Here is a 15507-nt window from a genome sequence, read left to right as displayed (position 1 = left end):
AGTTGTTCTTTGTCTAGCATTCTTATCTCTTAGTATCTGATAACCTCAATACTTAGAATTGCAAGGGAAATTGCCACGTAGAGAGTTGCACTCTGTGTCTTCTTTTATCTATTTATCTTATGCAAAGTTGCTAGGAACTTGTATGACATTAGCCATTTTATGACATCCCTTTTCTAATGATGGCATGGCAATCAATATGTCTCTAATAAGAACTTTTATTACTATAGTATTCCTACCACATTGGTGTAAAACACTGTAGTTTTATGTCTTGCTTCTGTTCCATATGAAGCTTGGAGGAATGTTTGAAACTTCATTCAGAATGCCTTTTACATTGATTTTGATATTTACCATGAAGCATATTCTGTCTTACAGGATGATTTTAATTTCTGTAGGGCATTTTCATGTTTAACTTGTGTGTGAACACATAGTCCTGCTTTATTTCATGTTGCACCATAATCTAGCCTTCTAGTTAGTGAGACTTCCTTAATTTTGCAGCTCAAAGACCAGATATGGGTAGTGCTAAGTAGACAGCAAAGAGCATGAAATGTTTGAGAAATGTTGGAAAATACTCATATTCTACTTCACAGAAATGAGTTACTCTCCTGTCATGTTTCTGTAACTTTAAGAGGAATTGTATGTCAGTGTGAGGCTTTTTTATTTTCCATAGAAAAAACTAGGCTGTTTAACAGGATAAGCTAGCTTTCATAAAGTAGCATGTTACTGAATGATGTTATCTTAAAGTTTAGCATCCTTGGTATCACAGGAGCCCTTCTAGGTACTAATATGTTTTGTTAAATTAATAGTAGAAAAGCAGGTAGTCAGAACTCACTTCCGTGATGAAAAGCCTGGGCATTTGCTGAAGAACCTGTGTCGAGAGTGACATTACAGTGGAATTAGTCTTTATCATGTTGCTCAAAATGTAGGGTAAAGTTTTCTCTTTGAAAGCAGAAATTTTAAAAGTAAGCACACAGGATGCAGGCAGGTGGGCATTTTTGGTATCGGATTTGTTTGGGTTGTCTGGCTTTGCTGTGTAAAGGGTTAATGCTTTCTACAGTAGCTTTCTCTCATTCTGATCTTGGTGTGTGTATATATATAGCACTCTAATATTAGGAATGACTAAAATGTGTTTGGAATTAAATGTGTAACTTCAGAGATCGTGTGTGACAGTAAGAGGCAGTGAACCTGTGCAGGCAGATGTCTTGTTACCTTGACTATTCCAGTCTACTACTGGAATAAGAGCACTCACTTTGTGGTTTTACATTTTTAGTGAAACACAGTAAGTTGTAAAGGTACTTTGTTTGGATTGATGAGCAGTACCTACTAGATCACCATTCCAGTGCTGACTGCCTCATCCTGGAGATTTGGGCATATCTTAAAGTGACAGTGTGGTTATAGATTAATTGCATGCTTCAGCACTAAAATGCTGTAGTAGGTGTTTGGGATTGGCTGTTTTAACAAGAACAGTCAGCAGGTTGGGGAAAGTGATTATCCCTTTTCACTTGGCACTCATCTGAGATACTGCATCCAGCTGGGGGTCCCCAATACAAAAAAAGATACTGATAAACTGGATGGAGTTCAGGTGAGGGCCAAATAATCAGGGAGGCTTGAGGACTTGCCCTATGAGGAGAGGCTGGAGAAGACAGCTTCAGAGGAACCTCAGAGCCTGCCATGAGGACAGCCAAGCAAGGGAACGGTTTGACCACAGAGGTTGTGCAGTTTCCATTCTTGGATGTTTTCAAGACGTGACTGGATAAAGCTCAAAGCAACCTGGTCTGATCTCGTAGCTTACCCTGCTTTGAGCAGAAGGCTGGACTAGAGACCTCCTGAGGTGCCTCCCAACCTGATTGTTCTGCAAGCCTGCATTGCAGTTTTCCTTCTCTAGGTCTTGGAATCTAAGCCTTGTCCCTGTCTTAAAATAAATGTTTGATCAGGCTGAACTAGATTGTTAAAAGAATTGATTTCTGCACAACTGGCACCCTTATTGGCAGGGACACTAAGAGGTTAATCATGGTCTGAAAAACAGTCCCTCTGTTTACAGGGCAATGTGAGTAAAGTAGTGCTAGTCACTCTGAGTTATACAGGGAGTGGAGGGTGGGAATAGTTCTGCTTTTTCAGGCACTTCTATCTATATCCTTTCCCAAGCTTTCTAAAGAGAGATGAGAAGCAATGCAGGGAGTGAGGGGTAGCAGGTTAGGAAGTACTTTATCAGTTCTAGCAAAATTCTGTGTTAGCTGAGAGTATTTCTTAATCAGAACTTTTATCAGGCTTTGACAATTCATTCAAGCTTCAGTATCATACTTGATTAGACAGATTATTAAATTAAATATGTATATGAGTGGTTGACATATAATTGTGTCTGTAATGTACAGATTTTTGTTCTCAACTGAAGCTTTTACTCTGCCTAATTCCATTGAGCATATAGCAAAAAAGCCACCCACCAAAAATGAACTTTAAAAGAGAAATCACCGTTACTTTACAGAGGAAAAGTAGCAAGTGTTTGAATCTTGAAACAAATGGAGGCACTGGATTCTTCAGATAGTTTATAATATGTAAAAAATTTAGTTTCTTCTTTTAATGGTACACTTCAAAAATCAGGCAGCTTTTGCTTTCAAGGGCATTCTGAAGAACTTCAGGCAGTGAGCTGAACACTTCTTGGTATTGCATCTTTTTTCTCCCCTCATTCAAGAACAAAGCAAAACACTGGAATAGTTGTGCAGAGGAAAAAGTACTTAAGTGATTGGGGCATGAAGACTAGCAGAGGTTAATTCCTTTTAACTTAGCTGTGTTAAAGCTAATAAGGAATATGACTGCTCTCCATAAATTCTTCTCAGAGACAGAGAAGGGATGAATAAACGTGAGACTACTTAGGGAAATTATTTAAGCTAAGGGGCATCCTTGATGCAAATAAGTTGTAGAAACTAGTTATGGGTAAACCTGTGCTGAGAATGAAGAGTTTCTAAGAACCAAAGCAGTGAGGTTCTGAAATAGCCACAAAGCACAGGCCTAGCTAGTGATGAGAGGAATTTTCATCAGTTTATGAAATGGATAATATAATGTAATTGCTGGCAACATAACAGGGCTACACACAGGAAATTCAGTCCTGCATTTTGTGTCCTTTTAAAGAAGGCCTTGCAAAAGAAGGGACTGATGGCTACTGAATTGAATTAGCAAACAGTTGAAGTAGGAGAATTACTTTTCCCTTTTCGATATGCTATTACAATCTTAGTGTTACTTTCAACAAGTCTTTAAGAGCTTTTCAGGAAGTGCCATTTGTATTCCTGTATCTGTTTAAAACCTGTGACCATAGTAATGTTAAATACAGTAAGGAGGAGACTCCTAAATTCATTGTAGGAAGTACAGTGATATAATAGAACATTTTGTACTCTTCCGTGTTAAAGGAGGGAATGATTATAAGACACTCTTCATATAGAATTACTATCTTTCAGAAGTGATTTCTTGGTAAAGTATTTGTCCATGATGAAAGTGAGAAAACTATGTAATTTCAGTAGTGTAAAAGTAATGGCAAACTAATTACTGACTGCCTCTGTGAACGCTTTTTGTGTATACTATTTCTTCTGTTCCGCTAAGCAACATTGCCGTTGTGGGCAGTTCTTTTATTTTCTTGGCTCACTCAGTAGCACACTTCTGTTTTTCCCAGAGATGTCCACAGAAGTTGAAATACCTTTTCTTCTTTCAATATCCAGGCCTTTATGTAAAATAGTGTAATTGTTTTGTGTAAGTGATATGCTTCACACTTGGTTTTAGTCTTCTTGGGGCTTGTGCTGGTTTTGGTTCTCCAGCCTCTTGTGATTTGCCACAAGAATAAAACACTATTTTTCTAAATGGCATATGAACCTTAGCTTCAGTAAACCTTAACTCTGCTTCTTTTACTTTACGGCTCTCCTTCCTGCTTCCTTCTTCACGATCTCAAAGGACTACCACCTTGCTTTGTTACTCAAGGTATTTTCTGTGTGTCTCATCTGTTTTCATTGCTGACTGTTCTGTAATGTCAAAGTGAATAACATGTTCATTTCTAATTGTTTGATACTGTTTTTTTGATTTTTGTTTCCCCACATGAATTTAGCAGCAGGAATACTTTGTTTCTTGTTTCCCTGTTAGATAATGTAGTGATGACTTTCCATCTCAGTTTTTCATCAAATTTGTTTTTTATTATTGCCATATTCCCTGTTAATGCCATTTAAACGAGGGACCATAATTCAACTTCTAATGAACATAGGTGCATGGTGTCAGTAAGATCAGCCACATTTTACTAAGAAATAGGTTTCTCTGCACTCAGTGTTACAAACTGTTTCTACACTCCCTGATGTATTTAATTCAGTACTTAAATCTGAAAAGAGTAACATGAACCTCAGATAACTTTCTTCAATGCAAAGATACTAAAATTGATTTTACTCCACTTAGAATACTGTTGTCATTTATGAAAGAGTCTCTCTGAAAAGAAATTCCCAAAACAGGCTGCATATGACTTGGGAGAGTTCAGGGAGGCAATTATAGCATTGCTTTCTGAATGAAGCCATGGTGGAAATAATTATACAGAAAAGGACTGTACCTCCAAAGTTGTTATGGGAGCTTCTTAACATCCAATTATGATAAAATTTGAGGAGGAAAACAACTACATTTGCCAGTAAGCACTCCTGCTGGTGAATTTTCTTGTTAATTTAAAAGAACTCTGTTTTAGCTTTAAGTAGATACATTGAAAATCAGTATGATTTTAACACTGTTTATTAAATGTAATTTCAAGGGAAATACATTTTTCTTGGAAGGAGGACTACTCGCAATTACAGGAAAGTTATGATTCTTCTTTTCAGTCCTCATCACTTGTTTCACTGTAAAATTGTTATTTCTGTTGTTTTGTATAACTAAAACCCCCAAGAACTGCTCTTCCCAGAATCCTAAATCTGATGGTGTTTTATCCTGGAAACTAGGAAAGTAATGACATGACATTGACATGGCAATGGGTAGACAAGTTGATAGTTCATTAGCCTTTGAGAATGTTTTCTGCTGTGGTGTATCTCTTCCTTGCACATGTCATTTCAAGATGAAGGTGTTAGGTTTAACGCTTCTGGTCTTAGTCTTCTGTTCTTTCTAATCTGCAACTTCCCCGAACACGCAGTTGTACCTGGGGTCTAATCTATTTGTCTGTTCTTTTTTGTTTGTTTTTCCCTCTGTCATGAATGTAACAACTGGTTCTCAGGTGATGTTAAAGCAATTGTTAAAAAAGTGGGAGGATGGAGGAGGTGATACCACATGATATTTTCACATAGTCATCTATAGACTTAATGGAAAAACACAGATAATATCTCTATAGAGTAACAATTTTCATTGGAAAAGCTGAGTAGTAGTTAGAATGTGTTTCACCTAGTGCACTTTGGTGTTGCAAAGACTTTAGACAGGAATGTGGCATCTTTGACAGCACTTTCCTTATGTAAGTTTCCAAGTGAGGAGAAAAAAAATTATTTACAGGTTCTTTTCCTTCTGTTAACTGAATTGCATGTAACTTCATTTCCTATGGAAACGAAAGAAGTAAAGACTGCAGTGGTCTGTGATCTAGTTACCATGTATTTACTCTAGTTTTCTTGCCCCACATGGTGAATTCATCAACACTGGTGGAAAAGGGAGAGAGAAACCCTGTAAAACCTGGGCAGGATGCTTTCTGAGCTTTGCAACTTTATTGATCAAGGTGTTTAACCTCTCCATTGACCTGTCTGGGACCTTCTCCTCATTACACCTCCAGCATTTCCTTTCTTCAGAGGGTTCTAATAATGTGCAAAGCTGAACTTTTCATTTGAAGAGGAATTTGAATCTTAAATAATCAGACAATTGTGCTGAGTTCAAGTTTCTGTAATATTAAAGCACTGCAGGCTTAGTCAATTTGTAATGACAAAGCCTTTGCATCCTGTCTGTCTTGTTGTGGTTTAACCCCAGCCAGCAACTAAGCGCCATGCAGCTGCTTGCTCACTCCCCCCCAGGTGGGATGAGGGAGAGAATCAGAAGAGTAAAAGTGAAAAAAAACCCTCATGGGTTGAGACAAAGACAGTTTAATAGGTAAAGTAAAAGCTGCGCAGGCAAGCAAAGCAAGGAATTAATTCACTACTTCCCATCGGCAGGCAGGTGTTCAGCCATCTCCAGGAAAGCAGGGCTCCATCGTGCGTAATGGTTACTTGGGAAGACAAACGCCGTAACTCCGAATGTCCCTCCCCTCCTTCTTCTTCCCCCAGCTTTATAGGCTGAGCATGACATCATATGGTATGGAATATCCCTTTGGTCAGTCGGGGTCAGCTGTCCCGGGTGTGTCCCCTCCCAACTTCTTGTGCACCCCCAGCCTACTCGCTGGTGGGGCAGTGTGAGGAGCAGAAAAGGCCTTGACTCTGTGTAAGCACTGCTCAGCAGTAACTAAAACACCCCTGTGCGATCAACACTGTTTCCAGCACAAATCCAAGACATGGTCCCATACTAGCTACCATGAAGAAAATTAACTCTGTCCCAGCCAAAACCAGCACAGTCTTCTATGTTCCTAACTTGCCTGGGTGCTAACTTCTGTTTTAAGGCAATACTTTCAGGTGGGGAAAAGGTAGGAGTGAAAGAGGAGAAAAAGATTTGGGGGTGGGGGGAAAGAAGAACAAGCAAGGTAGAAAAACTTTCATGACTAGGACTTCAAACATGCTGTTCAGGTGGTTTTTGGGAAGTGTCTGCTGCCCTTCACTTTGAAAGCAAGGAACTCATTTTCCCTCCTGAAGTAGTAGTTGATTTCAGATTTTCATTAAACAGATAATTTAGGTTCAACAAAGCAGTTGCCTTTTTTTAATTACACTTACCAAAAAATAACGGATAACAAATGTGAAACTTTTTTCCAAGAGCTCTGACTCAGGTTCTATTTTTGGTGGGAGGAGGGGCGTTGGGTTTTTTCCCTGAAATCTGAAGCTACCCTGCACTACCACAGTCGAACTGGAAAGGCCCATTTTCTTAACAACTTAGTCTAAAACACCTAAAGAAAAATACGGTGAGCTCTTAAAAAGAGCAAGTTCCTATCAGTTTGTTTACAGTGGAAGTAGTTGCATGTACCTATATGTGAATTTTTGCCCTTTTAATTGGGGTTGGAGGCAGATTGTGGGCATGGAAAGAGAACTTACTTTTTTTATCCTTTATTTTGCAGGATACGGGACACCCCTGCACAGCCAGTGATCCAAACACCTGTCTCATGCCAGTATCTCCTCAGCATTTCATTGATCTCTTCAAATTTTGAGATGTTCAGTAGCTGTTCTCCTGTGTTATTGGCCATTTTTGTGAAAAGTCAGGCAGGATACATTATGCTTTTTGTGCAATATATTTAAGTGTAATGTTATGTTGTAGTTTAAAAAAAAAAGAGATGGGGGAGATTATCAGACAGGTTTATTTGGTGTATTGTTTTTGTGCAGGAAAGAGCTGAGGAGAAGGAGACACATTAAGAAAATTTGTCAGGAAATATGCAGTGGACTTCTTTTCAAGTCCAAGAAAGACCATTTTAATCTCAACTTTAAATCCATTCTTTTGACGCCTTAATAGTTGGTTAAAATTATGTGGGGGAGTTTTGGAAAATTTCATGGAAGAGTTAAACTACTCTTACAGGGACCAAAGGAGGGTTTTTTTGTTAATCCTTCTTTCTTTAAGCCACTATTTTCAAAACACCTCTATATAATTTGCACTATTATAAAGAATAGGCTGATAGTCTCTTGGACTCTTAATGTATCAGTTACCAAGGTGGCATTAATCATTGTGAGCTAGTGAATAAAATATAGCTGTGGTTTTATCTGTTGTTGAACCTATGAATTAAGGAAACAAACCAATATTTGTACATACATTATACAAAAATATTTATTTTTCTTAAGGACTTTATTAAACATATAACCTATCTCAGCACATCCTGCATAACTCAAGAGACAGATCTGGGGCTACTGGAAAGTGACTTTTTTGATGGTAGCTACAGCCTTCATTTATACTGTTTAGTATGTCTACAAATGCAACTGCATTAATTCATCTTCTAAGAAGAAGACATTATTGAAATTTAATGAGAACAGAGTTGCTTGTTTCTAGACTGATACAGTAGCAGGACATTACACTACCAACGGAGGTTTTAACCTGACAAGTCTTTACAAACAAACAAGTCTTCATAAGGAAACACTGAAAGTCAGTCTGAGCTAAAGCACCTTCTGCCAGGTCAATCAGATGATAAATTCTCCAGGAAGCTATTTTCTTCTATCCTGTAGAACAAAATTAATTGCTTGGCTTAGACAGGTAAAGGAAAAATTGGCGAAGTTTTGGATTTGTCAATGAAATTTAACAAATAATATGTAATGTACAGAAAAAAAAAATCAGGTACTATATTCTGCACTTGCTTGTTCTGAAGCTAGTTTTGTACAGTGTAATAAATGATGTTTTTATCTATTATTTCTAGAAGTCTGTTGTGCATAGAGATGAATCAATTGGAATTTTGTAAGATCTTTCTCTAACCTTTTCTCTGTAGTAATTGGCAATGGAATGAGAAGCATACAAGCAGTCCACGTGACATTGCTTGTCAGAAATGGGTTGTATTAGCACTTTTTTTAATAGGATAGCTGGACTGTTAATAGGCTGCACAAGAAGAGGAGAGTATTTATTTCTTCAGGAGATAGTTAAATTTCAGTGATATACCAACCTTATCCATTGAATTTGCTGATAGGTGGATTTTTCAATACAGGGTTTTGTGGGTTTTTCTTTCTTTCAATTAAGGTGTCTGCTATGGCTATGGTAATGACCAGGTGTGGAGCCAATGACAACCATTCTTCTTACTCCTGTTCATTCAGAACATTGCTGCAACCCTCACTTTCCCAGCCCAAGCACTGCTGTAGCCACTGGATTTATTAAGGAACCAGCAGCTCTTCTTAAATAAATGGGGTGCAAATCATTGTTAAACTAATGTAATGGTTGCAGACTTGCTTTCCTGACTATGTGACCTAGGTAACCTTGACAGTGGTTGGTGATGGCTGGCATACATTAATTACTCCTTTAACATGGTTACAGTTTTGCTACCCTTCATGAAACTGCCTGTACATGGATGCTACATGCTTTCTTCTGAGTGCTTTAAAGAAAGGTTCTAAGGTCAGCATTTGCTTTAATACTGTGCTGAGCACTTCACCTATCATGCTATTCAAGCACTAGTTGTCCAGGACTTTGTCCAGAACCATGTCCAGATGGCTTTTGAATATCTCCAAAGAAGGAGACTCTGCAGCCTCTCTGGGCAAGCTGCGCCAGTGCTCTGTCACCCTCACAGTAACAAAAAGTGTTTCCTGATGCTCAGACAGCACCTCTTCTGTTTCAGTTTGTGCCCATTGCCTCTGGTCCTTTCAGTGGTGCCCAGTGACAAGAGCCTGGCTCCATGCTCTTTCCACCCTCCCTTCAGGTATTTATAGACATGCATGAGATCCCCCTGAGCCTTCTCTTTTCCAGGCTGAACAGTCCCAGCTCTCTCAGCCTTTTCTCATAGGAAAGTCCCTTCATCATCTTCATGGCCCTTCATTGGACTCCCTCCAGTATGTCCTTGTTTCTCTTGTATTGGGGAGCCCAGAACTGGACACAGTACTCCAGGTGAGGTCTTGCCAGTAGAGGGGAAGGATCATCTCCCTCCACCTGCTGGAAACACTCCTCCTGATGCAGCCCAGGATACCATTATCCTTATTAGTGGCAAGGGCACATAGCTTAGCTTACATTCAACTTGGTGTCCACAAGGACCCCAGGTCCAAAAGCCAGTAAGGTGGCTTTTTAAACCTTTCTTCCAGGTTAAAAAAAATGAGAAGAGCCATGTGCACACATGCCCTGAGAAGCATTTCAGTGCAGGGCTATTACAATTTTTTTAAAATTTTAGACTGAGTGCAGAATCACACTGTCATAAGCAGTGTTACAAGCTTTTAACACTCCGGAAAACTGAGATTGGGAGCACTTCCATAAGCTAGTTAAATATTTAGTGAATGTATTTCTTAGACTACGCAAATAACAGAGCTTGATTAAAAGTGACTACATGGCGTGAAGTCATCAGATGCGTAAGCGTCACCTAAGCAAAAAGCTAAGGCAGTGATTTTCATCAATAGAGTTTGTGTTGTGTTTGGTTTTTTAAAACCTCTTTATGAGATGGAAAGGGGAGAGGATTTCACCTTCAGGATAACAATCTTGTTAATACCTCACCTGTAGTAAAGAACATACTTTGACAACCGGAATTGTCTCATTGCCCTTTACACCAGCACTTACTCATGTAAGCTAAAGCGTTGTAACCAATGAAAAGGGTTATGCCTTAAAGTAAAACCTCCACTTTTTGGCCTCCTGTGTGCTGGCTGTCATATGCAAAGAAAGGCAGGCGCTCTCTCCTAAAGCAGAAAGTGTGCCTTGAAATGTTTACCAAATCTCCACAGGTGTCTTTTGCTCCACAGCTTTTGTTCCAAGACCTGGATCTGTTTATATATAGATTTTGCAGCGGCAATGATAGGAAACCATGTTGTAACTGTGACCCCTGCATGATCACTTCACAATCAAATGTGTTTTGTTGACTTCTTGTCCTGAAAAACAACACTGATTGTGTTGTGGCAATCAAGACATTCTCTGCCACAGCCCACAAGGAGCTTGAAATTACTTTTGAAAAATAGGCTCTTCCTTCCACTGCCCCAACACCTGTCCCAGCCCCAGTCATTAATGCCAAAACCTGTCTCTGAGAGACTCCAGACCTGTTGGATTACATTGTCTCCCAACAGTTTTGTTCTCCTGTTTCTGGGAAAAGACACTCTGACTGTAAAGACAGCAGACATGGAGCTGTTCAGAGAGCCTTGAGTGAGCCTTTCTATTTGGATGTCAGACAGGACTGAGGTTCTTGTCTGGAAAAAGGAGAAGAGCAGAACCTTGCTCTTTTCCTTTCACCTGCTCCCCATCCCTGGGAAATGCATAAACTCGCTTTTGGAGAAGGAAGAAGCTGAAATGCAAGAAAAAACCTAGGTCAAACAAAGAGAGACCCCCCAGGAACAGGACTGAAAGACAAGTGGCATTTTGTGGTCTAGAAGGCAGAAGCAATGCAGGTCAGCAGAAAGGAGAGGGTGGGATGGAGAATAGTAGCACAATGTTTTGGCTTTGCCTGGTGCACAAATCAGCATATTTACAGCTCCATCACTGGCAAAGAAAGAATTGTAATAGCTAAATAGTTTTGTATACAAGTGTATTTTTGAGCCAATAATAAGCATGAAAGTAGTTCATACACTTGTAGAGAAAGGAGGCAATGAATAAGAGGAAAAATTTATTAATTTTGCATTTATGCTATTGCTCTCAACCTCTAAGTCTTGTCATATATATGCATATGTACATCTAGAAAGAGAGTGAGACAGAGTGTACATATTTCTTAAGCCTCATCACTTGAAGTCAGACAATTGCACCAGAAGCTGATTTCATCAAAAACCTTCAAACTTCACAAAATCAGTCATAGCTACTTCAGCATCTGATACTTAGAAATCCCGTAACCCAGATAACAAACCAAGTACTTCATAGCTTCATAAACTTCCCCATGTCTCCAGAAGACATGGGGAAAGTGCCTAAGAAGTCACTCTGCAACGGCTAGAGAGAAACAGGACACTAAGTCAAGGAGCATACTGAAAATGGCCTCAGTTGCTTAACTTTTGACCAGAGAGAGCGTGAGACTTATCTCCGGCAAGGACAAGCATAAGAATCTTCTTCTGGGAGCTTGTCACCTGCACTCTTACTTTGAAAAGCTGAGGAGGTCTCACCTCTTTCAAAGTCCATGAGAGGTCCCATTTCACCCCAAATCTTCACAGTTAGAACACGAATTTTGGGGAGTCCCTGTCCAAAAAGCTACATTTGAGATTGTGTTGTGTCCCATGTCCCATTCAGCCTCCTCTCCCCTGTGCTGTGGCAGGCATTGATGCAGCTGCAGAGTCAGCCAGTCAGTTCAAGTTGCTGATCCAACCAAAATGAGAAACTAGTATTTCTAGGGGTAATTTTCACAGAACCATTCTTCCTCAGTCTTTTCAGCTGAAGCTACACCACTCCCGTATAGTAATCAATCTTCTCTAGCCCTCAAACAATATTTAATCATGGGGCTAGATGTTCAGGTACTCACCTCAGAAAAAGAAAGGGTCAAAGCATCACAGCCAATTGTGGGCAGCAGCTGCCTAACTCTGTGGCCTCGTATGACCAAGCATACATACCCCGGTATGTGTCACTAGGAGAGGGGACTACAGGCTCACTGCCTGTTTTCCCAGAAAGTGGTCCTGATGAAGAGAAATTTTTTCCTTCCGCATGTTGGGCGTCAGAGGGAGGCTAGATCCTTAAGATCCAGTTAAGGTTGCCAATTCAACACAAATATACCAACATTAACTAAAGCAAACAATATCAAATGTTTGGAAATAGATGTTAAATGACGGTTCAGCATATTGAGGTATTAGCCTATTATGCTATTCATTTGCACGGTTTCTATGCTTTCAGCTGCACGGCTCAGGTCGAACCCCTTGAAAGACTCTGGAACATAATTCCCAACTCCTGCAAAGTTCAGTAGGATGAAGGTTACCTTTAAAGCTTATAATGTCTGTACCCAAGGACATGACAGATAAGCGGATTCAGAATGTGATAGAGGCGAGAGTGCCACTAAAGCTGGGTTTCTTTTCCTTTGATTCCCATGGACTGTTCTCTGTGCAACACACAGACCTGTCCCACTGCCTTTCAGACATGGTGGTAATGCTTATTTCCCGCAGGTTTATGTGTACATTCTTCTACAAATATGAATAAACATGTTCAGCTTTATATTTGTTGCACTTTATGGATAGTCATTGCGCCTTCAGCTGAAAGCCTTTCTAACAATTTTTCAAGGCATACACAAACAGCCGCCACTTAATTCTAAATTTACTTATTTAATTTTTATATGCTCTTTCCACTCAAATGCTGTTTTTCTATAGTGTTTATAACAAAATAATAATGGAAGAATAATTCGTTTGCTGAAGTGAGTTGTCATTCCCACACAATGCTTAGATTACGAAACAAAAAGTTCTGCATGCTTGGAGCACCTCTTCCCCACGTTTCAGTTGCTGTTATTCTCTCAAACACAGCAGCTATTTTTAGACCTTTTTCTTACTGGAGACTTCTATAGCTGTAAACCTGTAGTCCCCTTCTTAACTCAACGGTATCCCATTAGAACTTGGCTAATTTATAAAAGCAATACTTTGGCAGTATTTTCATAAGCCACTAAAACTAGATATGCTTGACTATAATGCAGCAGCTCCTGCAGTAGCACGTCCCAGCCTGTAACTCTGATATTTTTCCTTATTCAGCTGCATGGTGCGTGGCCTGATCCTGTGCCTTCACCTGCACCCTTCCCCTGCTCTTACACTGAAGCATGACCATGTTTAAACAGTCACTGGGCAACAGTGAGACCACCACCAACCAGGATGGTGTTGCACACTGCCTAATTAGACACCTTACATCAAATGCAACAACTTTTACAAGTGATGTGGTGAGCACCCCAACCCAAAATGCTGGCAGCTGGTGCACTCCCAACAGGCCTGTACGCAAGTCTTTGCCCCGATTAAGGCTGCCTGAGGCCTTCAACCCGTTGCAGGTACGTGCATCATAGCCACAAGAAGAGACACCAGGCCACCCACCTCACACACTTCTGCCAAGGATGCTTGCACACACATATTTTGAGGATCTGGCCCCACCAGTAAGTCTGCGAGGATCTTTTGTGCAGCTTCTGATTGCTCAAAACAGCGTGCCTGGGGCAGGAGGTGGAAGCCAGGCACAGAGCACTCGAATCATGGTCCCACCCATTCCAAAATGGGCAAGTTCCAAGTGATGCTTCATAAATTTCCAGATTCACAGGCTTAGAGGCAATAAACCAAAAAAAAAAAAAAAAAAAACCCAAAAAAAAAACCCCAAACCAAAACCAAACAACCTCTAGCATGTAATTCATCCAATAAGAGGGGAAAAAAAAATATCCTGACACTAATGGGGAATGATCAGGGATCTCAGGGAAGAGAGGGAAGGATGGAGAACACTCTTAAGAGATCTCAGGAATCTGGTAAGAGATCAGAGAAGGGGAGGAGGCTTAAAGTACTGTATTTGAAAAAGCAGGATACTGGATGGAGCTGTTTAGTTCAGCTAGAACTTCAACAGTTTAATCCCACTACAACTGAAGTTCTTGCTGCAAGCTGACCACATGCTTTCTACTAATCCTATGTTTAAAGGTACAGTCTTCCACTACCTGCACTCACCTTCCACAGTTTTGATCAACGAAGTCTAATTTATAGGCACAGTAGTATGGAACAGATCTGGAGAAGTGCTAGCTGTGAGTTACAGAGCACCAATGTTAAAGGTATCTAAAACCTTCATTTTGTACCTGTGCACAGGGGACATTCTTTCCAATTGCTCATCACAGCCAAAAATCCTGTTCTTGAATAGGATAACCAAGAAAAAACACTAGGAAAGAGGACTAGCTATGTGTTAGTTCTGATTCTCTAACACTAAACTCCTGGCCTAAGAGTAAATACTAATACTAAACCCCCTAGGAACATTCCCAGATGTTCTGGACTTCTTTCTTCTCTTTATACTGTGCTTCATTCCTCGATGCCAGAACATCTGCTCCTTCACTTGTCTTGAAAACCTTCCCCATGTCCCCAGTGCAGCCAGTTCTCGTCGCACAGGTCAGGAGCTCAGCTCTTCCACCACGGCTTAAGCTCCCAACAGGCCGTCCACCTTGGCCACAACAGTTTGGTTCAACACACACATGCTCTTTTGCGGGCAGCAGCATGACAGCCACGCTGTGCAGAGAGGTTAAGGCTTCCAGGAGATGTGCGAGTTTATAAAATGAAAAAGAGAGCAAGTATATATCTCATTAAGTCTCTAATTTTCAAAATAACCCTATGTGCAGCATTACTGTATCTGTAGTATGACTTCTGGGAATCTTGTACTCCATCCTATCAAACAATAGTTTACTTCCTAATGGGAAATGATGCTTGACTTGTTTTCCTTTGTTTGTCCTGTCAAATGTTGGTTGCCAAGTTTCTGTCCAAATGTTCAAAAGATAAACTGTTTACAGGCTCTAAACTGAAGGCAAGTCTGCCTAAAAGTGGGTGTCCGTCATGAGAGGAACAGCAAAGATTAGGTCCTTATGTAATCAGAGAGGATGTCTTTGCGTATGTGACCCCCAAAAAAAAGCTATTAGGGGACAAGTACAAAAATAAAGCAAAGAATAATTCATATTAATTATCTTGCACATAAGAAAGCTGTAGCAGCAAAAAAAACCCCAAAACCCAAGTACAGTACTTGCACTCTGGATACAGGAGTCTCCCTTCCTTTCTTCAGCACAAACACGTGCCCCACAGTATCATCTTCTCTGTCTCTCCCATACCAGAAGCATTAGCAGTGTAATCTTGTGGAGAAATTGCAAGACCCCTGGACAAACAAGATGTTCAAGCCAACAGCATCTGGGGG

The 15507-nt window shown here is 40.1% G+C and overlaps 1 protein-coding gene across 3 annotated transcripts in view; it reads left to right on the top strand.

Annotated features, from left to right (window-relative positions):
- Nucleotides 1-7306, top strand: part of FBXO25 (F-box protein 25) — a 29585-nt gene extending 22279 nt beyond the window's left edge. For 2 of the 3 annotated variants that reach the window (XM_009808641.2, XM_009808640.2), the window contains one exon: nt 7175-7306. In XM_009808641.2, the coding sequence (XP_009806943.1) occupies nt 7175-7264 (90 nt within the window). In that variant the 3' untranslated portion in view covers nt 7265-7306. Of the gene's footprint in view, nt 1-3933; nt 3961-7174 lie in introns of all 3 variants that reach the window. The other variant, XM_009808639.2, reaches the window with a different exon arrangement.
- Nucleotides 7307-15507: the final 8201 nt, after the last annotated feature.

This window comes from Gavia stellata, chromosome 2 (assembly GCF_030936135.1).
Source record: "Gavia stellata isolate bGavSte3 chromosome 2, bGavSte3.hap2, whole genome shotgun sequence".
Taxonomy (NCBI): domain Eukaryota; kingdom Metazoa; phylum Chordata; class Aves; order Gaviiformes; family Gaviidae; genus Gavia; species Gavia stellata.
Note: the sequence above shows the minus strand (reverse complement) of the source record. Positions and strands in the feature narration are given on the sequence as shown.